Raw genomic sequence first — 23,575 nt, 5'->3', positions numbered from 1 at the left:
ATTGTATGTGTCCATTTAGATGAGGTACCTAGAGTAGTCAAATTCACAGAGATAGAAAGCAGAATGGTGGGGATAGGGGCAATGGAGAGTCAACGTTTAATGGGTACAGAGTTGTAGTTGAGGAAGATGAAAAGTTCTGGAGATGGATGGTGGTGATGGTTGTACAACAATGTGAATGGTACTTAACACAACTGAACGATACACTTTAAAATGGTTAATGATACCTTTTTCTTATGTATATTTTACCACAGTTGAAAAACAAACAAAAATCAAGAAGTTTGCCTACCACACATATTATGAGATTCTGGGCCTTGTTTAAATCCTGTGGAGAATGTCAACATGTGTTTAGCAGGCATTCAACCTTAGTTCAGGTTGCAAGTTCCAACCAGTCTTCTGTGGGTCTTAGTTCCAGTGTCGGTTCAGTTTTCAAAACCTTTGAAGCACTGTTCGGATCTCTCCCACGTGAGCACCGCTCGGTAGCCAGCCTGTGCTTGTAGGGTTAGAGCCATGCATGCGCATCTCAGGGGTGAGCCCAGGAATTCATTTGAAGGGGTTACTTTCCCAAGGACCTCCCTCTCCATGATCTCCCTGGAACTTCCCAGCCTTGCCCTTTTGGTCCTCTGGCTGGAAAGCTGATGCTCTGTGGGTCACTTCCTGGGACTGTGCTCACCTCCCAGACCAAGTGGGAGGACAGACAGAGCTAAAAAGCAAAAGGGGTTTCCCTACCCTCTCGGGACAGCAGCTCCTGCAGTCCAGAAGGGCAGCTTCCTTCCCAGAGAATTTAGGTGCCTACTGGTTCCCCTACTGCTGCTCCTTTTGTCACAGGGTTGCTTGGGTTTGAGGCAGGCACGAAAAAACAGAGCAAAAAGAAAGAATAGGGAATTTCCCCCACTCTCCCTGAGCATCCACTGCTTTCTTCCTGGCTCCTTGACCAGAGGGCTTCTCCTGGAGAGCTCTTTGTCCAGCCCTGAGAACCACTTGTGTGTTTCAGGTTTCCATGAGTTCGGGCTGGGGCACGTGGAGGGGGAAATGGCAAAGTCAGGCCATTTCGGCAGTATTTTGCATCCTGCCTGTCTTCTTCAGTGCTTCTGCTACTATTTGCTTTCCAGAGTCCTCAAATAGCTGATGCCTGCATTCTACACAGGCGTGGCAGCCTTCACCTTTGCCTAATCTTAAGGCTGGCTCTGACTTTGGCATTTAACAAAGGGCTCCATCCACCCACCTCTAGTCCCCATTTACCGTACCCATTTATTCTATGAATGAGCACTGATCACCTACTATGTACCACAAACTATGAGGGTTAGAGAAACAGCCCATCTTTGAAGCGTTGAGAACACAATTCCCTGCTAGACACAACTTGCTGGATTTCGCCCTGGCTTTTTCTCCACTCTCTGCTTACGCTCACAGTAGATCTGTGAAGTGAGTGGACTCTGTCGCTTCCTTGAAAAGGCGTGTCTGTGTATGAGCCTAAAGCCACCCTCACATGTGCACTCTGTGGGTGTGGCTGAGGGCTTCTTTGGAAAGAGACATATTTTCAAACACACAGGTTTGTGGTTTTTGAAAGAACAGAAAGCATAAAGCATAACATCTTGCAGGATTACTTTCTGCTCAAGACCAATTGACGTGACATCTGAAAATAATCAAATCAGTGTCTTGTTTTCGGTCTGCAAATGACTTTGTGAAACTTGGGAAGGAAATTCTCCACTTAAGAAAAAAATCTTTAAAAAATTGAAATTGAGATCGGGGAAGAACAAAGATGGGGAATTATGAGAGTGCTTTGAATTGTTAATAGCACTTACATTTATAAAAATGAATCTCCCTAAAACCTGGAAGTGGCCTAATAATTTTAAATCCCCTCACACAGCACATGCCCCAAACCCTGATAACGTCCAAATTCAATTGCTTATGACCATTTTTTTTGGAGCATTCCAAAAACTTGAAGTTGCTGCACAATGCACTGAACTCGGGATTTAAAATTATTGAAATCTTTGATAGTTTTTTCCCTGTAAGTTCTTACATTTGGAAAGAAGTTAAGGTACAGTCTAATCCCAGGGGATCAAAATATATTGAACTGATTTTTTTTACTGGTTTCAGCCAAGAAAACAGAAATTGAACTGAACATTATGATGAAGAGAATGAAGACGGGCAAAGAAAAGGCTGAAGGTGGTACATACAAAAGTCTAAAGTCCAAGGAGACGCTGGACCTCTCCTGGACTTGAAGGTGAACAAGTCTGCTGGCCAAGGTAAGACAGATTAAGGCACGCTGGCAAGAATAATCGGAGGCAAATGAAATTGAACGTCATCAGAACCCTGGACTCAGGTAAGAAGAGACTGGAGCAAAGAGAAACTTGCCTCCAGCTTCAGTGGTTAAGAGGTGACTTCGAGTTCCTACAGCATTTCATTAATATCCAAGTCAAGTGTTGCTAATATCCAGTGTGGATGACAGACAGTTGGACTTTGTGCATTTCTGGTTTCTAATGATGCATTTGAGATTTTTTTTTTTTTACAGCTGTCCTTGTGTTAATCCTTTACAGTTTTTTTCCTCCCTGGGGTTTAATGGTTTCTAGTTACCTATCAGCATTTTCATAACGGTTTCTAGTTACCCGTCAGGCAAAACATGGCTTCTGATGGTTGTGGCCTGTGGGTCACCACTAGCTCTCTGGAAGGAGAAGCGCTCGCCTGAACCGCACAGCAAACTCCCTTGTACGATTGGAGCATGCAGTGCAGGATCAGGGCGCACGCTAGAAATAGAACCAAATGCCTTTTGCAGACAGCAGCTCAATGAGGTTTCCTGCCATGAGGCAAAATGCTTGGAAAGTTACTCTGCGCTGGCATCACTGGGTTTGGGGTCAGTGTGCTGAAACCGGGACTCATTACGCTCCTACCATGCCAACTTGGTGCAATTAGCCTAACACGATAATTTCCTGAAGCCATATGTTGATCTTTAGGGGAGGGAAAAGGCTTCGTCTGCCTGATGGCTCTGAGCTCTGACTGGCACGTCCCAGCTTCGAGCACATCTCTATAAGTCAAGATAGCACACACGGCAATCGGAGATGAGGTAGGACAGCCAGCCTGGAGAGAAGCAGGCAACTTGGAGCAGGGCTGCGTACTTGTTGACTGTTGTATTGCGTTGGTTTTCTCTTCTTTTCAAGGAAGGTTTCAGGGAAAGGTCAAGGGAGCACCACTGTGTGCAAGACTGTCTGTCTCTCCCTCCTCCCCCTTCTCCCCCCAAAATAAAATCGATGGAAGGACCTAGAACAGAGTAAGTTATGTTCCTGGGCTGCATGGCTTGTATTCCCATTGGAGACCTATCAGTGTGAACTGGCACTGTTGGGAAATCTCTTCAGCTACCCCTGCTAATCAATACCTCTGTTCATTATGTCTCTGATGAATATGGGTAATGACTGGGTGCCTGAGAGTCAGGTGACTAAAAATAACTGCACCTTACAGAGGATCGAAAGATTTCCCCCCAGTATTACTTGAGGCACTTCGATATTCTCAGCTGCCCCTCCCGAGCCCCCAGGCGTGAGATCATCTCTGGTCTTCATTGATAGATCGGCTCCATCCTCAGAGCAGCTTTATTAAATTAGTAGCACTTAATCTACTGTCATACTGTCAACTGACACGGGGCAGACTAGCAGTCGGCAAGTCTTCCAGTGGCTCAGAAGAGCAACTGGCCGCAACCCAGGCAGCTCTGATTAGCTTTGTGCCAAGAGTTGAATTCATGGGTGCCTCTTCGCTAAAAAGGAGGATTTCCACCATTTAATAACATTTAAAACAATTTTTTTTTTTAAAAGAAGAAGGAGCTGTTTGAGGGAGGATTCTTGCCAATTACAGACATGTTATGACTGATGAAAGGATCATAATTATGCTTGGATTCCCTGTAGGGGTGCGTTAACACATCCGTGACATTTAATAACCACATGCCTCAGTAGAGGTTGACTTCCCCCAAATTGTTTCACCTTTCATTTCTTCGCTCTCACCCCCGAAACCGTCTGTGGGTGCTCAGAGGAAATTGGAGGGGGGGCTCCCCCCGCTCGCCGTCAATGCTTGGTGGTCGGCACCTTTGCTACCTTGAGTGGGACCCTCAGTCAGTGGTACCTGAAGCTGGCTGGCCAGTTCCTTTCTGTGGGTCTGATGACAGCCAGACAGGTACAAGCAGCCTGTCCAGTCCCTTGCTGGCCAGAGGCCTGGGGCCAAGGGGGTTGCTAGAGAGTCTGGGTAGCTTGTTTCTTTGGGTCAGAGGCCAGAGGAGATGGGAGAAGGGGGTGGTACAAGCTGGGGAGACTTGGATAAGTGTGGCTCCAGGGATGGAGAACAGGAACTACTACATTGGAAGGGAGACTCCAGCAGAAGTTATAGTCTGGGTTAGCCTAATGTTTAGCTAGAATTGGTTTAAAAGGTGGGGTAATAGGAAACAGTTGCCGAGTCAGAAGCACCCTATATGCCTCTTCCCATTGGCCTCAAGCAGTATGACAGGAGATGTCATCTGCTAGTTTTATTTCTAGATGATAACAAGCACAACCTGCAGAAAAGCACTGTCAAGAGAATATAAACTGAAACACAAGTATCTAGCGTGAAAAAAGCATATATATAGTCATCATCCTGTTGGCTGCTGTCCACAAATTTCACAGGGTCAAGGTGGAAGATATTTGCAGAAAGCCAAGGGGCAAAGAGACCTAAGGTCTTCCTTTCCTTAAAAGAGCTTGTGCCAAGGCTTTGGGGACAAGAAATTCTTGAGAGATACTGGAAAAGCATCCCCAAAGGGATAGCTTTAGTGAGAAAAGGCTCAGTCAGTGTTTGCTGGGTTGCATCGGGACTGGCTAGGATCTCCGTAGCTCTGACTCAGTTTTGCCATCTGAGCAAGAGATGAGTTTGATCTTCCTAAGAAGTGAATTCAGTCATACCATAACTCAGTCCAAAATGAAGACTGAGTTATCCAACAAGTGTGCTTAAATAAGGGTGAGTCACGATGTGGGCTGAAGTGTTTCTAGGTGTGTTTTATAAAGGTCTCTTGGAGTTTGTTGAGGTTTCTTCAAATCAAGAAGGTAAGAAGAGATCAGTGATAAATCTTTAATATAAAAATTGTACAAGAATTTTGATACAAATTACAAGAGGTATTTGGACAAAATATGAATAAAATTCCATTTACATCCCCAAACCCTTATGCATTTTATGCAAAAGACATACTGTAGACAGTTATAGTACAGAAAATACAACAAAAGAAATAGCAAATAAAAACTCTTAATTCCCTCAGACTACTAATAAAAACAAACCGAAAAGCAAAACCAAAAACGAAACAAAAACAAAACCCTTGTTCAAGGTACATACAGTATTTACGAAGCTACCGACGTCACAATGATTGGATCAGGGCGATGCAAGCTGTCCCCGTCCCTTGGTGCTGCGCCCTTTTTTAGTGCAAACTTTGGTTCTGTGGCAGGCTGAGCAGAGAGGCCGGTCTGATGCAGAGGAGAAGAGAAACGAAAAAAGCATAAACCCCCAAACTCTGGGAGGAGGGAGAGGACATATCTTGGAGAAAATTCTTTTCCTTAAGATATTTCAATTCCCTTTGGCCAATTTTGCTGTCAAACAGGCAGGTTGAGTCAAATGTTTTTGTTAGCGAGACACACCGGTGGGTTTGGGGTGAATAAGAAAGTTAGGCGTTCTCTCAACCAGGTGAGGGATTTTGCTAGTTCCAAAAGGACTAGTCCCTGATGAGCAGTAGAGAATGGAGAGCTTTCTTTCCTGAAGCCCCGACTAGCCTCCACCTTTGAGGAAAGGCCCAGGGAGGCCTCAGACCAAAATCTTCTCCTGGTTTCTCCACCTTCCCTCACCCCTCAGACCTCCAGATACCCACGTTTAGCAATCCTGCCCTTGATCATACTGGCACTGGTAGGAAAATGGTAAGACTTTTCTGCAGGGCAGCTGAACCAAAGTTTGCACAGGAAAGTGAGAGCACCATATATTATAAATCTTAGTCATATAAGCTTAATATATAATGCTAGAACATCTCATTCACTTAATCCACGTTATGTAAACCCTGGACAGGGTAGAACACACAAATGTTTCCAAAGCCATCAAAATCCGGGTGAGGGAGGGAGTGTTCTACCTTCTTGCTTCAGAAAAGAATTTTTTTAAGGGGTGGGTGAGATCAGAAGAAAGGGCAGGGGTGGAAAGATAATGGAAAACTCAGGGGAGATTAAGATGGGCAATGAGAGGAATGGATTACTCTGTACAAAGACATGCAAAAATGCTCCAAATTGAGTACTAAATGAAAAAAAAAAAATTTCAACCTTGGTTTATGCATCTCAAGTGAACCTACTAACTCAGCACATTGTCTGGGAGTCAAAAGCATCATACCTCATGAATCAATGCTTCTCATGGCTATGGCACTGATTCACAGGCAGGGCAGGGGGATGCTTTGTCTCCTAGCATGGAAAGGACGGGCAGCCTGTCTCCTGTGGAAACAGTGCCAGGTCAGCTCACCTTGCAGCGGGGGACTACCAAGCGGGCTGGGCTTTTCTCCCCTTCTTGTGGAAAGCATTTCCAGGGCCAGATGAGTGGAGCTCTCGCACACATCCAGGGCCACCCCCTCCCCCCCGCCCCCCGCCCCGAGTCACCTCTCAATCCTTGCATTCCGTAACAGAAGTGGGCAGAGCCAGTTCATAATGGATCGATTTGCCATCTTACTTGTGCATTATTTCAGCATCACATTTGGCAACAGGAAGCCTTATAAAGTCTCGGTATATCGCTTAGATATTCTCTCTTCAAGAAATATAGTTTTATACTATCTACTTCTCTCCATTCTTGTTAAAATACCTCTTTCTGCTCTTCCTTCCCTTCAAACAGTCTTTAAAAAAAAAGGAAGCTAGAAACACATTAAAATAATTAGGAGTGTCCTTCAGCATCCCTGTTATTTAAAGGGTGGGGGGAGCTCATATTAGTTAGCAGAATCTGTGCAATTTTGCCAGCTGAATTTTTAATTAAGATTCTCTTAAGATGTTTGCTAAATGATTGTAATACATACATGCTGGGGGAATTTAAAAAAACATCAACTGCTTTTTCTCTGACCCCAAGAATCCTTTACTCAAAGTGCTTTTCTTCCCAGTCCTAAGTGGTTAATGCAATTATTTTAGCACGGGTTTGTCAACACAGACCTGGTAAGTCGTCTGTCCCTAAATCTGCCACTTTTCTCTTTGCGTAAGTTCGTATCAAAGATGACAACCACCTGTATCTTATTGGGTTGACAAATAGATTTGAAATGTGACTGTTCAAAGCGGGGTTGTGGGGCGGGTCATCAGCTTCTAACAGACCTGCTGCTGGAGGGTTAGAAGGAAGCGTGGAGTCCCCTAGCTCCCCAAGGAAGATGCACACAGAGATCTTGCACTTCATTTAGCCACCAACTAGCCACCTTTTACCATCCTTTAAGTAGTTTAATATACAAAAATAGCAGCCAATACCTACATGCTGTTCAGGCTCAAGATGTTTGGGAAGATAACACTTTCACGTGATCTTCCTTTGTACCTTTTGTCCCCTAGTCACTTGATTTCGTAAAGCTCATGCGCTTGTACTTACCAAAATTGTCCCAAAGCGGAGAATTTACTTTTACGTATAGGGTGGTCTCTGTTTTAGTGATTCAAGTCAAAGGCCCGGTGCCTTATTATTTTTTTCAGATTGTCAGTCCAATTAAACAAAACAAAGGTGAATTTGTCTTGTTACACTATGGATTTGGAGGTTCTCATGGCAAGACACGTGTTCATTTAGACTAACAGTCGGGCGTCAAAACTAAAAAAGAAAAAAAAAATTTTTTTTTTTTTTACCATCACGCACAACCAATGTTACAACACGTGCACTTTTTGAAGGGGAGGAAAAACATTTTAATGCTTTCCTTACAGAATATGGGGCGATCTAATACCACTTTTGTCACTGACTTGCAGAAACTGTGCTCTCATTATAGGGCCACACCCAGTACTCCCAAAATGCATGGGCTTGGAATTGCAATACTTAAGTTTCCAAAGACTCAAAGAATGCCATCAAAGTCAGCATCTCTCTACTGACCCTTAAGAAGTAGTCTTGTTACTGTCCACTTAATAGCTGGAGAGGGCACCTTGAGGCAGCTTTGGGCTTACCAGAGATACAGTTTAGTGGGTTGTGTGTACGGGCTCATGTGCTGGGAGGAGAAGGGGGGGTGGAGAGAGAGAGACAGACAGATTGTGAATGTGTGTACATCAGGGAACTCAGTGGGAAAGCCTAGCCCTTGTACTCAATTTCCCCTTCACAAGGGATAAACAGGCAATTACGCATCCTTTTATATTTGATGGCCAAGTGCTGAACTGGAAAGCACACTATTAGTTTGTGTCCCTTCAGGGCCAGGGCAATAAGTAGCCAGGAGACCTGGAGCTGAAGCAGAGAGGGTGTTGTCTGCTGTTAGTGTGACAGTCTTGTCAGCAGCGTTCACATTACTGGAAGGTAATAAAGTGACAAGTAAGTTATTAGAAAGATATGAGGTGAAATTGAACTGAAGCTTCTCGATGCTCAGCCTGGCTATTTCCCTTCCTCCTTTGTAACCCTCCACTATATGTTACAAACTGAGCCTTGTCTTGATACACTATATAGAAAAGTTTTTTTCTTTGCAGTAAAGGTCAAATGAATTTACAACACTTCAGAGGAGAATAAAGATAGTTTTATGACAACTATAGTACGTTACTTCAAAAAATATATAGCATTACAATGAACAATAATGCTGATCCAATTCAGGGTACTTGTAAAAATGCTTAGGTTTTTTTTTAACCCCCCTGTGATTAGGCATTTGGATTTTTCAACAAATGCCAAAAAGACACTATTTGATGTCCAGTTATTGCCAAATGACCATAAACATCATTTTTGTGCAAAATGTGGGAAGAATGAGGATGATGGGAGGACACAGGAAAGGATGGGTGTCTGGGCAAGAGTGATGTTAGATTAATTCACTAGTCAGTTTTACAGCTGGATTTACATAATACTAACGGAAAATTAATGTTTACAGTGAGCAACTCTCCAACTATAGGAAATAGGGAAATACGTTTAGGACAGAGCAGATACGGCCTTAATGCTAACATAAGCAAGGCTACCTACCACACACAGTTCAGCTTGGAGGGAAAATATGAAAACAGAAAAGTTACTTTTATGCTTCGTAGAAAGGTGAATGAGCTCACATTCTGATCAAGAGATTTTTAGCCACATAGCATCACTAGCACGGCTACGGGGGCAAAAAGCCACAGAAATGATGGAGAAAGAACAGATCCGTGCTGGCTACCACGCCCTTCAACTCCACTTGTCACAACTAGAGCTTGGTTTGACCATTGGACTTTTCTAGGACCTAGTTGACCCAATGGATCTTTTTGTTCCCTAAGGGACTCTAGCATCACTTTCCACTCCAAAAAAAAAAAGAAAGAAAAGAAAAAAAGAACAGCGCCTCCACAGCTGCCCTAGTTGGCTCCCGTGATCCGAAAGGGACTTGAGCTCTTCCAGGCAGCAGCCTTCCTTTCTTCCTCCCTCCCTCCTCAGACTGGGGTTCAGTGACGCACCTGGTCATGGGGCGCTCTGGGGGGGCACTGCATCGATGTGCTGTCACTGGCTGCTAGGCTGAGCTGCGCCAGACTTTTCTCGTGACCGTTTCAGTGCCTTCGCTATTTTCTTTTCTGGTTACCTTCAAGCCAGGGCAGGTACGAATCCTCTACTTAATATCCCTCACTCTGCTTTAAAGAACTGTGATTCCCTCCAGTCTCTTTGGCACCTGCCTTTTATTGCCCTCCGTACTCCTTTAGACCCCTCCCATTAGACAAAGAATGAGAGGGAAAAGCAAAATCCTCTAAATATTCCAAGTTTGGGGGAATATAAGTGATTTTTAAAAACCCTGAAATTTGTCCTAATTTTGAAAAGTTCAAGAAAAGGAGTGTGTCCACAGGATCAAAGGTTTCTTCTGGATGATCTGTTTCTGATGACAGCAGATGGAGCGTGTCTTACGAGGGCTGAACTTTACTCACTCTGTTAGTCAATCTAACCCAACGCTAAAGACCAAGTGCAAGTTAGGACTGCTCAGGTCAACTGTTGGCAGTTAGCAGCATGTCCGTCTCAATCTGATCACTGGCCTCTTTCTGTTTTAATTGCCAAGGGCCCCCTTTCTCATTTGCTTGGCACACGTCAGGGGTGTGTACAGAGGAAGGGGAACAAAAGGTCACTTTTTATTTGGTGGGAACCCAGCGCATGGTTTCCCCTGAGTAAAATGAGGAGAATGCCTCTGGAAGAGCCAGCCCATTCTTGATATATTCAAAGCTTGCTTTTTTTTTTTTTTAAGAGCAATGTATATACTAACAGGCTATTGACCACTTAAGTGCCTTTCTCCTCTTACTGGAAGGGCCTGGAAATTCACGACCAAAGAAATTACACTACGAGGACAGTGGCGCCATTGTGCTAAAAACAATTTCAAAAGATGTTTGTCACCTTGAGAAGGAAAACATTAACACCCTGAAACCTTTAAAAGGCATCAGGCTGAACTGGGCGGCCGGACTAAGATCTGAAATGCATTGACTTATTTCAGTACAATTAATAGCAGAACAAAGAATGTCCCGCTTTTTATCACATTTTTAAAACCAAATTTTCTATTCTTGCTCTGTGTCGTCCCCCTCCATAACACACAGATACTCCCTAAAGCAGACTAAGCCTTTCTGATATTTACAAACACACAGTTTAAAATGATCAAAACAGTACATTTCAACACCACCTAGCAAACATGCATGTCAATAATACTGCCCAATTTTGTACCTGTGACAAAATGCTGGTTAAAATCAATCAAATGGGAAAAGGCTGCTTGGATAAAAAAGCTGCATCCCTATTCCTTTTTCAGCTGGCATAGAATGGATGCAGCTGAACAGAACCTGTTTCACAATAGGAAACTCCTATGAAAAAAGAAATGAGTATGAGTGGGCAAAGATGAAGGGCTCAGTGGTTAAAATGCTGATCTCTTTATCCTTCCCGTTTACAAATAAGCCTTGAGATCACCCTCTTAACTAGATTTAGAGTTAAGTCCAAACAATGCACTCAGGCACACACCCAAGAACAAGCAACACTGGGGGACTAAAAGAAATGTACATTTCATGATTCTCCATCTTATGGACCACTTCCGTCCACTCCCCCTGTCCCTTTTAAGCAAATAGGCTTTAAATTGGAAAATGTTATACACCCACTTAGAAGGCCACCATAACATGTGGGCACCTGAGGCACAATAGTAGCAAAGGGGAGAGACTCCAAAAGGGCAAGTTGTCCAGGACTCCCTGCCATTTCTCCAACAAAAGGTAGGTGAACACATTCATGCTCTGAGCAAGGGAAATTCTACCTTGAGAATCTTGTCACTTCTGGGCTTGTCCTAACTGGCTATCCACACTAGCCTGGTTTGCGGCAAGTAACAAACATTTGTTCTAAGCCTGGTTCATTTGCTGTGACCTGCTGACAGCTATGTAATTCACTCATTAGGGCTCTTTGACCTTTTAGTTGACATTAAATTAAACAGAGTAAACACTGATTTTTGTACAAGATGAGTTCTAATATTTCAACCTAGAGTGTAACTGTTAAAAATGGCTGAAATTTTGTTATTTTCATAAAACGAAGTGTCATTTAGTCTACGCACACTCCCAAAGCTAGTGTTTCCATAATCTTTTGTTGGGATACCAAAAATATTTTTTTTCCCACTCTTCTGGAATCGAATCATTTGGATAATAGGGCAACAGCAGCAACACAGAGAACGCTAAGAGAACCAAAATGTTTGCAAACAAACTTTCATTATTCTAGTTCAGTCTTTCACAAACATACTGTACAGAGTCTTATATGGTATAAAACAAACAAAGGAAAACATCTCTGTCTATTCAGTTTAACACAACACCAAAATAAAGCAATTAAGACTTTGGGGAATTCAAAGGTACAAGAAAACAAAAATGGTTAGCACTAATTCCTCAGCTTTTTTCACCGTAAACATTTGTCATTTAACAGACATAGTGTCTGATATAATTTCTTTTGTACTGCAAATACTTTTGGTCTCTCCTCACTGTAGAACAAATGAAGAATTAAATGAACCCCATAGCATGCTCTGAAGGAGATGAAAAGATAAAGCCCCTAGACACATCTAGCTTATCTTTAAGAATCTATCATTTGTGAAATTTTCACAAAGAAAAATACTGAATCCTCAACTAATGATGCTTATTTTTGGAAACAATAAATACTGTGAGGTACGATAAATCCTACAGGAATAATAAAAAGAGAAACATATTAACAGTTTCCTTTGGCAAATTTAACGGAAGTGAATGCTGATGTGAACCTAGAAAAAAATCACAAAACATATGAAAAATGGAAATAACATTAAAAGTTAAGACAAAGGGGGTATTTCTAACTTTTAGACTGCTGAGAGAAATGTTTGAGGCCCTTAAATGCAGAAAAGAAATACATTCTCTTTAAATTACCGTGTACTGTTTGACAAAATATTCCTTGTTTATCTTTTTCTTCCCCCCCTCCACTTAAAAAAAAAAAAAAAGACAACAAAACAGTCTGCAGCTCACACCCTAATGGTTTTGGCTGCAGACTGACCTTGAGTAAATATCATCATTTAGTCAGTATGTTGTGGTAGCTGAGGCTGCTGATGTGGTAAACCAGCTCAGGCAACATCTGTAAACATCGCAAACAAAACAAAACACAACAAAAGAGGTTTGCAGAATCCTCTCCCCTCCTCTTTCTCACTCTCGATTGCTTGGTTTCAGGCTTGCTTTCATTTCTCTCTGACAAATCGTGTGGGGAAACACAAAACACTAAACAGTGAGAGATCCTATTTTAAACCCCCTTCTTCTGGCTTTTCAGAAAGGAGTGTTGCTTAGTTCAAGTTCAGCACATGTTTGCAAAGCTTCCAAGTACTGCTGCTGCCGCTCTTAAAGGTCTTTGATTTTGTCTCGCAAACCAGCCCGAGTCGGAGTACTACTGCAGAACGTGCAGTGAATTACATAGCCACACAACAGACCAACCCAGTTCAGACTTTGTCTTTTTAAAGGATTAAGGGTTAGGTCCTTGCGAATGAGTGCTCAACTCTTACTGGATTCAGCTTTGTTCCATAGTGAGTAATTTGGGCTTTTGTATCCTGAAATATTATCCAGCCTCTAAAGAATAAATGCCTTAGCTGTTTCACACCACATAATTTTGTTTTCCTTTTATGTAACTTAACATATAAGCAAGAAGGTTGCAGTGTTGATTGTAATAACATTCGGCACTTGAATCACCAAGTGTTTTTTTCTAAAGCGGTTTTCTGGTGGCCGACAAATTGGCCTGTGGTTATGTTGAGTGACTAATTGTATTTTCTTTTCTGGAAACTTGTGCAAAGTTGGCAGTTTTGTGTTAACACTAATACTTTTGTTTGGCATTTGTGCCCTATACTGACCAGACCATTTTTATACAAGTGAATTTTTTTAAAAAGACACTTACTCGAAGTATGGCAATAGTTTAAGGATAAAAAAGAAGCATGGATATTACACATCCCCTTGTAGTGTATGAAAAAAAGTGCATGACTGGATTTATGTACTAGTACAGGACATTTTAAAAAATCAGATCTGTGCTGTAAGGCATGCCAGCACCTCTTTATCACTATATCTAGCAGGTAGTAAAAACAAGACCATGTTTTTTTTTTTCCTTAAAAAATGTGCATTAATGCTAACATAAATGAATAGAGCTAGCCAGCAAACTATTTTTTTTTCCTGTATACCTAACAGCTGATGTAACTGTAAAAAATTAAACAAAAGAGTTAATAAACAACCATCAATACAACTGTTTTACATCATTGGCCTCTCAAGGCTAAATATTTACAGGTGAATCTGCCATGCTTTAATTGAAGATTCTCTCAAAACCTCAAAGTTCACAAAAGACAACTATAAGGAGTTCCTTTTTTGTTTCTTTTTGTTCCTCCCTTTTATTTTTTTTTGCAGGCAACAGTCATGGGTACAACAAATTGTCTCTTTGGAGAGGACCAGGAATTATTATTCTGTCAAAATTTGGGCTAGTTGCACGCTTTTATGTGTGGATGTGTGTATACGTGTTTAAAGGGTACTTTGTTTTCACCCCCAAATGAAAGATCCGACCTATAAAGGAAAAAGAGAAAAAAACTTCAAAAGCACCTAGTGTTTATCTTTTTGTATCTAAAGAAAAGGAAACGTGTGTGTGTGTGTGTGTGTGTGTGTGTGTATATGTAGACACAGAGGCATACGTGTGTATACGCACACACATATACACACACACCATCCCAAGTACACAAGCACACACTGACTATGGCAGTTCAAATACGTAGGCCATCTGGTGAGAGCTGGCATTTGTAGTGTCCTTTCTGAGACTAATCTACCGAAGTGAAGGGAATGTTTTTGTGGAGATTAGGGTTCTGACTGTGCCGATTCCGGCTTCGCACAGAGGAGAACATCATATTGCAACCGGGGACTTTGCACTTGTGCATTTCTCGCAAATGCACGGTTTTGTAGTGCACTCGCAGGGTCCCCTTGTTGCTGTACATCTTGTGGCAGATGTTGCACATGATCCCACCATTGCTCCCGGACAAGCTGTTGAACATCAGAGATCCTGAAACGTCAGCCCCGAGGCTGCCAGCGAGGGTGGGGACCTCGGCCTTGTGCGCCGACTCCCCACTGTCACTCGCCCCGTCGATGTCATCCAGGAGGATCCCCTCGTCGCTGCCTGCGTCGGATTCTCTGGAGGAATGGATGCTGCTGCTGGACTGGAGGCTGGAGGTGGTGCTCAGGTCCAGGACCATGTAGTCCTCCGCCATGCCCCTCCCGTACCCGTTCAGGTGGGAGTCTTCTGTCCCCGCGGGAGAGGAGGCGTCTTCCCTGACGTCGAGCCCCAAGGGGTGCTGGGCACCATAGATCTTCATCAAAAATTCATCCCGGAGGTCCTTGCTAAGGGAGGGCTGCGATGAGTCCAGGCCCATGTCATCGAGTTCTTTGGTCAACAGTTTACGATGGAGATTGATGTTGGCACTGTGTCTAGGAAAACAAGAGGGAAGGGGGGGTAGGTGTACAGGGAGTGGGGAGGGTGAGAAAAAGGAGAGCATTTTAAAATTGATTCAGCTTCCACTAGGTACCACATAAGCACATTCATGGCTAATGACACCCCTGTAAAAGCAAACATTTCCCCACATCCTCAGAATTTGGGAATAAGTGGTGGTGGGGAGTGCAATAAGGGGAGCTTTTCATTAACATAATTTTTATAAGAGAGTAAAATTCCTCAGTGGTGGGATGAATGCAAACCCACGCACCTTTTCCTGAATGATTGTTCTGTTCGTTTTACACTGTAGCAGCATCAGCCGCAGAGAATCTCACAGCAGAGATTTGAAAACATACATTAACTATAGGATAAAGGGGTGGAAACGTTCTGCTTGTCTACACTGAACAATTTGAATTTACCTAAAAACAAAAAGAAAGCCTTTTTTTCCTACAGCAAACACCTTTAGAGGCATAAAAAGGATCCTTTTTTTAAAAAAGTAAACGGTCTAGATAATTTAGGGTTCACTTGACAAAATAATGACTCGTTCCCCCTCACCTTCCTACACTGCAAGTTTTAGGTAGGAAAAACAATAAGCTTAAAAGGTTAGCAATTTGAAACAGGGTTACAGACTGTCTTTAAACATAAATCCCTTTTTGCAGAATGGGATCTCAGCTAAATCTAATAGTAAAATACATTTATTTTCAGAAGCTGCTACATTGTAGAGTTGAAAATGTTTTCAAGTAATTTAAGTTTTAAAATTTAATTCTTAAAAAAAAAAACCCCTGAAAAACAGAAGTTGACTTTTTAAATAAAACCCACCCACCCTTTAAAAAAAATCACACTCAACAACAGAAAAAAACCCAAAGGGACCAAAAAAGAAAAAAACCCCACACACAATAAATACAAAAAAAAAAAAAAAAAATCAAGCACAATAATAACACACGGTCCCTCTATTTTAACAACTGGAGTCCATACTTCTTAGACAAGCAAAACTTTTACTCTACTCACTGGATGCTTTGCTTGCATTAAAAAAAAAAAAAAAAGGATTTGTCCCAGAGCATCCATAGGGATGTCATGATTTACCAAAGCCTGATAGGTTATTATCTGTCTGAAAACATTGCCTTTGTATTTATATCCCCCATTTATTTTTAAAGTGCCCTTGGGCATATACCTCTCTCCACCTGCAAAGGCTCACGTTTGACACGTACCTAAATTGAAGGCTACCCTTCCAAAAAGTAAACCAGTAAATAAATATACAGATACATAAAAGCTTCTCGATAATGGCAGAAGCTCTACATCTTAGAGGAGTAATTGTGATAACCGAAATTGATAATAGAAATGACCTAGAATGGCCAGCATCAAGTTCAACAGACCAGCTGATTATAATTAAAAAGTATGGAAGACCGAGACGAGTCACTCCATTTGGTGACAAGCATGGCTAATATCTCTTAGAGATGGTTGAGAGGTATGTGCCTCAGAGACAAGAAAGGTGGGAAACACTTCTCCACCTTTCCACACAAGACAATATACAGCACTCTGGGTTTGAAGGGGCAGAGGGGCGGCAGCCCTCTCCACACTGCACTTAGGAAGGCTGAGCTTACCTTGTGATAATAAGATCAGCTTTCTAATCTTTTGCTAAATCGATCACAAAAGAAAGCAAGAATGAGAGACAGAGAAAAAAAGAGAGAAGGAGAGAGAGAGAGAAAACAAATTCACATTCTAGACATCTGGTTTAAAAAAAAAACTTAAACAATAACATAGGGATTTAAAATGTTCTGATCATAAAATCATTTTCTGTCATAAGCGATCATCTCATATGCTGTGTCTTGATGATTTTTCAGATCAGCCGCATCATCCAAAAAGTCATAAATCAAATTAAGATAAACCAAATTCACAGCATCATCATCATCCATAAATGAGTTCTGCACAGATGCATGCAGTGTGCGGATCTGTGAATGATAAACAGAAGTGGTCCCCACGGTCCCTGCTCTGACACAGTCGCTCCCCGTCTCCTTGGTGTCAGATGGCAGATGACTCCAAGTGCGGGTTGCTAAGCGGAGTGTAGGAAATGCCTACTGTGAAGTCTTTCCCCTGACATGTAGGTATGACACCACCAGAGTTATTACAGGAATGTGGAAGTAGAGTGACAGTACATACTGTCAAACAATCTACTGATAAAACAATCTGCCAACCACAGCAGCTCACGAAGTCCTACCCCTCTGTGTATTATTTTAACACCCTCCCTCCCCTCCCCTCCCCTTCTTAATTTCACAAGCACACATTTTGCGATGACTTTAATCTAGAACTCCGTTGCTTCTCACACATCTGCAGTTACCTAGATTCACTGCTGAGAAAACAACAGCCAGACACACAGCAGTCGCATCAAGACACACTGAATAAGGAAGAATAAATTAACATCGACAAAAGGGACACACTGATCCCCCAGACGGACACATCTTTCCGAAGATGACTTGTGAAATTGCACATCTCCACTGCTATGTTACCAGGAAGAGATGTTTCTCTTCATTTCTCACTTAACAGCAATGGAAATCTGTAATCTAATTAGATGACGTACCAGCCCTCAATACCTGTCAACCGAACAATGTGCAGAAATGTGTAGACCAGCTCTGGCACTCTGTTCAACAGTGTCCCTTTTCCGCTGTCAGCAGTACTGTTGGCCTCCGCTAATATAATTACATTGGCTGTTATTCAATTAAGTGCCATCCCTTGCTTAAAAAAAAAAAAAGCTACTTTATCAATTGATTCAGGTGTAATGCAATAATAAAGATGAACTCATGGCAGTGCATTAGCTCTGCTGTTCGTAACTTCAGTACACGGGTCCATTCGTGGTAGTCGATTTCCATTATGCAACCACAGTTCAAGAGAATTGATTATGTTCATTTCTTAATCTGTTTCATTTTTTGTTTGATAATCCTCCTAAATGCCATACGCAAAATACTTGAACTGGGGATGGGAAGAACGTGCTGTGGAAAGCTTACTGGTCCACTCTCATGACGGTGGGCTTGTTCTAACTAACTCCAGTACTACTGGGGTGGAAAGAGGCAAAGCAAGAGAAGGAGGGAGAGGAGACAGATTCTTTAGAGTCCCGATCCTGTGCCTCAAGAGGTTAGGTTCAGCCTCCACAGAACGGACAGAAGGCGGCACTTGACGTTAACAGAGACCTGGACTCAAGTCAATCCAAACCCTGAAGTGTCAGAGGACACTGCCCAAGGAGGAGAGACAAACACCTGGGGTTAACAGCAACTTACAAGTTTACGTGGATCAGAAAACCAAAGAGGCGAAAGGAAAGGGAAGACGGAAGAGACACAGAGAGAAGTCAGGCCAACGGACTATCGGACGTACAGGGAGGAGGATCCTAAAATGGGAGGAAGACCAGAGAGTGCTGGAAACGGGAGGACCCGCAGCCGAGGAAGCGGTAGGCAGCTGTCTGTAAGGAGGAGAAGGGGGACTCCAGAAAGTGAACCAATTCCTAGTTCTCCAGAGATAGAGTTTTTCTAGAAGACAAACCTAGTGTTCTGAATATTTATCTCCAGAAAAGAGGAAAAAATAATCATGAACAAAAACCATGTTAGAACTTACTATGTTTTATAAGAATGTCAACGGTACAAAAGCTGTTTCTATTTGCTTTGATGAGGTAGGTAATACCGACACTCCGAGGAGGCAGCTTTCTCTTACGGAGAAAACAAAAATGACTGGGATGAAGAGAAAAGGTGAGTTGATAAGTAGAAGGGGTAAGGATCTGATCTCACTGGGGATCTCGTCAAGAGAGTGGGCCAAAATTTAGTCCCAAGATGGTCACTTTCAAGAAGAACGTAAGCTATACCTTATTCAACCTCAAGTCTCTTGCAGCTCAAGTAGAATACTTTGCACTTCGGACATAATTACATTTATTTGTCTTCAATCAATAATATGCAGCCTTACAGAAACTTTCCCCAGAATACATTGTGGAAGAGAAAACAATGATCCCAAGGTTGGAAGCATGTAACTGAATATTTAAGAAAAGACACTGATAATACATCAGAGGATAATTCTGACCCTATCACACCCCACCGTGGTGTAAGGTAATGCTATATAATTAGGGCATGACACAGTCCTATAACCTAGGCTATGCTTGGAATCACAAATGGTTCCTCTGACCCTCTGTACTCTTCCCTACTCTTTCTGTACTGAGTTTACCAAAAGCCTCTTGAAAACTGAGAGCACCCTCAAAAGCAAAAAAGTTATGAAGCCTATACGATATAGGGGAGGTCATAAAACCAAACTTACTCCATGAAATGCTGAGTGGAAGTACTCTAGCTGGACTAAAGTGGACTACCAGTCTTTTTCGGTTTCTTTAATGAAAACATGTCAATTATATGTCAGTTTAAAAAAAAAGAAAAAAGAAAACTTTACCATGCAACCACAGAAGACACCAAATCCAACAGAGTCAAGCAAATGCAAGTGCCCTTTAGAGAAAGTCAGTCCTGTCTTGAGTTTTCTTTTCTCACGTTTCTCTTTCCAAGCTTCTTCAAGTGCCCAGTTCAACTTAATGCAATGTTTAATCATAAAAATTAAACACATTAAATACATTGAAAAGAAAAAGCGTTTTGAGATTTTAACTTTGGTTTTGAGAGGAAGGAACTTTAAAAAAAAAAAAAGTCTCATGAGCAAATTAGAAAATCAGAATGTGGTTGTCCAAAGTGAATAGTAAATCAAGCTATAGGTTACATGAGAAGCTGAATCTAACCTTAATTCTTAATCAGCTCTGAGCCATTCTGAACTTAGCGAATTGAAACAAAATACTTGATAATCACAATGCCTCAGGTGAAATGGAATTGAGGCTCCATGTTGGAGCTTTTGCCTTTATTTTTTCTGCTCACCTCTGCCACTCCACACACACACACACGCATGCACACATGCACGCACACACACACGCACACTTCTCAAATTATATTGTCCAGAATGATCATAGTGATGTATACACAGCAGATACCACTATATATATGGGGTGTGTGTGTGTGTGTGTGTGTGTGTGTGTGTATATGGGGCAGAGAAATGTTATTTATATACAATCTGGGAAAATCTAGACGCTGGGTTTGAGTGTATTGTGGGATACTGAGTCAATATTCCTGATCAGAAATTAAATCTGCTAACCAAATCCACAGAAATGAAAAGTTAAAACCTCTGCCCCTCATTAGTTCTCTTCTTATCTGATTGCTATGACACTATCTGTTGTCCTTAATGCCTCAAAAATATTTGTATCATCATTAATTGATGTCTTACAGCCCTGTGAAGTAAACGACATTTTTGTTAGTATACGTTTTCTGTAAAACAAATAGTTGCTCTAATAGGCTAATATTTAAAGATTTTTCTCCAAAAGAGCCAAAAACCATCCCTAGCTCAGGAAATTCAATGTAAAATTCTAGTGGACAATGCTCCAAAAACCCCCAGAAGTATAGAAGTACATAATAAATGCAAGAAATAAAAGCTAAGCAAATTCTTGCAAATTAAAAGTATGAAATTCAGTCACTTCAATCCCTTTCAATATAAAACAAATCATCCATACTGGTCACGCAGACAGTTCCCTCTACATTCAAATTATTCACTTGAAGATAAGCTCCCACCAAACTCTTTAGGGGTTTAGCTAATTTACTGCACAGATACGGCACGTCTGTTGTAATAACAGGTAGGATGTATTGGGGTCGACCACTTATCAGAATTAGACTTCTTTTCTCAATTCACAGTGAATTATGCTGCCTACATGACTCCCCTCTCTCAGAGCCTGCCATCCCCTTACGGCCCCTAACGTGGCAGGCGAACAAAATTGACAGTCTCATCTTGTCAACAAGGGACGATTCTCCTGAGAAGCCATTTAACTTTGCCGAGGAAGCAATGTATTAATGTGCCTGTCCCGGGAATGTTAATCATCTTCAAGCTTCCGACCTAACTTTGACGTGAACGAAATCACCAAATTTGTTTACTAAATGAATCGTAATATGCTAATAAGAAAGCATGACATATATGGAAAAGCCAAACAGATGGTTTGTTTACTCCACTTTGCAACTTTATAAACGTTGTAACTCTGAAGATGTTAGTGAGAATTATTGGTTTGTTGGCAGAGGTGAACGTGTCTCTCGCATACTAAGTCTGGCACTACGGTTACAAAACAATTTGTCATTGCTGTGGAATGCATACAAAATGTTAATGTAGTAATGGCATTTAGGAAGGCAGATTGGTGGATGGAAAATGTCTATGCTGGATGCTCAGGTTAAGTGCAGAATTGATATCCAGCGCTGTTCCCTAACCATTTTACTTCTGAGTTGTATCTGACACATCGAGGCTTCCGGAGGGTGCCGATTATTCGATAGATAACCTGTTGCGCTGTAATGTGAGACGCGTGTTACACTGTGAATAGGATTATGTTTTCACAGCATTTGGAAATTTTCTCAATCAGGCAGCTCTTATGGTGCTCAGTTTACTACCATTGTTGGGTAAGAAAAAGCAAGGCGGTTCACCCTGGCATCTTTTAAGGACTTCAATAAATCTGAGCTAGAATTTTGAGATTTATATTTACCCTGGATGAACTAGCCCTCAAGCCTTCATCCCTTGTTTTATTGTCTTATACAAAGAGTTTACAAGACCTCTTTCCAAAATAATAAGAATGCATTTTTCTCTAGATGCTCAAATTTCTTCTCCTATTTAAAAATAAGCTATCTTTTCTAATGTGTACAGAGTGGAACATCAGTTTCTCTCTGAGATCTTTTTCAAAGGAAATACTTTCTAAGACTAAATATCCAAGAAGGTTTTATAGCATTAAAACGGTTAATTTATGATCTTTTAAAAAGACAATATTTGGGATGTATGAGTTCCCCAGGTTGGGGGGGGGGACAGAATTTTGTAGGCAATATTATAACTTAGCTACGGCCTTATCTAGAATTGTGTTGAAAAATGAAACTACTTAAGATACATGAACAAAAAGAATGTGCAAAATCTAATTTATGTCTTTGGTTAAACAATGTCAAAACCACCAGCTGAGACAGCAAAACTTCAGTTAAGCAACCAGCAATGCACCTATGCTACTAAACATTTCAATGTTTAGCAACACTCAGATGATCTTTTTGAAATTCTTTTTACTTTTGATTCACAACAAGCATAGCCACAGAAGCAGAATTTTGTATGAAAGAGGTGCTTCTTCCTCCCCAAATCATGAACCACTTTCCCCAACTTCTTAGTTCCATATATATTCATATTGAAACCACCACGAATCTTGTGGGATTTACCTGGTGTATCACCATACAGTGACATTTCTACCTGTCTGCAGAAGAGAAATGAGAGAGCAAAGTGAGCTAAACGAGCCCCTGCATTCATCTTGCTGCCCAAGGATCGCTTTGGAGCAAGAAACATTAGCGGCTATTCCAGCCTGGCGCTTCTATCTCATTTGAAACATCTCCTCGTTCCTGACCAACAAAGAAAATTTCAGTAGAGTACTTTTACTGGTTTAACAACAGGGAGCTCCTGGGATCGTCAAAGTGCTAAGCCTTTTCCAAGGAGAGAAGAAATCAGCAGCTCAAATATAATTAACCTTCCATTCTCAATGCAAACTGCCACGCACAGGAGCTCTGCAGTCTATTAGCGAAGTTATAATGGCCAACAGGCAGAAGCAAAATTGGTCAAAAAGTTGGATGCTGCTGTCATATTTTTGGAATTATGATTAATGGCCCTAATAATGTGGATGATTACTGATATGTGTATCTCCAGCAGTTTATCATATTGCTCTGGCTGCCTACGTCCACAATAAGCAGGATGCTATCATTTACCTCTTTATTGAAGGCAATCCTTCTCTTGGAGGAGCGTATTCTAATTGCTTCGTAATGTTTTATGTCTTACACATTTTGCAGCTCTGGACCTTGCCAACTGTTTCGTGTCTACCATTGATTAATTACTGAATGTTTAATCAAAATTTAGAACCTAATGTAGTCATTTATGAGCACACTGCAGTGCCAAAGTAGTCAGGCTCTGCTCCCAAGTTTGGAGAGTGCTGAGTTCAAAATCAAATCCCAGCCATGCCTGAGAATCCAAGAATTTCACCTTGGGTGCTCTGAGGTTGCCAATTCCATCTCTGCTGATGAATGGAAGGTAATCTAACTACAGGGTAAACAGCATCTTTACCTACCCCTCTCCCCACTGGGTTTCCCTTTCCTCTTTCTCCCGATTCCCTCATCCACAGAGCACCACTGACTGCTTGCTTCTGAGAGCGAGAAGGTTCTCGTGAATACCCGTCACAAGAACATAGCTCTGAAGTGGTTAAACAAGTGAAAAATAATTTGCTGGGACAAATACGTAAGTTTTTTTTTTTTTTTTAATGTGGATTTTTTATGGTACTGTCATACAGCCATTCACCGTTGAAGTTAAGTGTTTTTTTAATACCATTACTGAACTGCTGAAATGGATGCTAATATAGCTTGGAGTGCTAATGTCAAGTCCTGGTAATAAAAAAGACAGACTGCTGAATGAAATA

At 41.6% G+C, this 23,575-nt stretch overlaps 1 protein-coding gene across 4 annotated transcripts in view; it reads right to left on the bottom strand.

Moving 5' to 3' along the window:
* Positions 1 to 6,618: 6,618 nt before the first annotated feature.
* BNC2 (basonuclin zinc finger protein 2) overlaps positions 6,619 to 23,575 on the bottom strand; it is a 427,648-nt gene continuing 410,691 nt past the window's right edge. For all 4 annotated transcript variants that reach the window (XM_089913202.1, XM_089913203.1, XM_022573773.2 and 1 more), the window contains one exon: positions 6,619 to 15,056. In XM_089913202.1, coding sequence (XP_089769328.1) covers positions 14,396 to 15,056 — 661 coding nt within the window. In that variant the 3' untranslated portion in view covers positions 6,619 to 14,395. The remainder of the gene's footprint in view (positions 15,057 to 23,575) is intronic.

Source organism: Delphinapterus leucas, chromosome 6 (genome assembly GCF_059928025.1).
Source record: "Delphinapterus leucas isolate spDelLeu-1000000601 "Yukka" chromosome 6, BTC_Dleu_Yukka2, whole genome shotgun sequence".
NCBI classification, from domain to species: Eukaryota; Metazoa; Chordata; class Mammalia; order Artiodactyla; family Monodontidae; genus Delphinapterus; species Delphinapterus leucas.
Note: the sequence above shows the minus strand (reverse complement) of the source record. Positions and strands in the feature narration are given on the sequence as shown.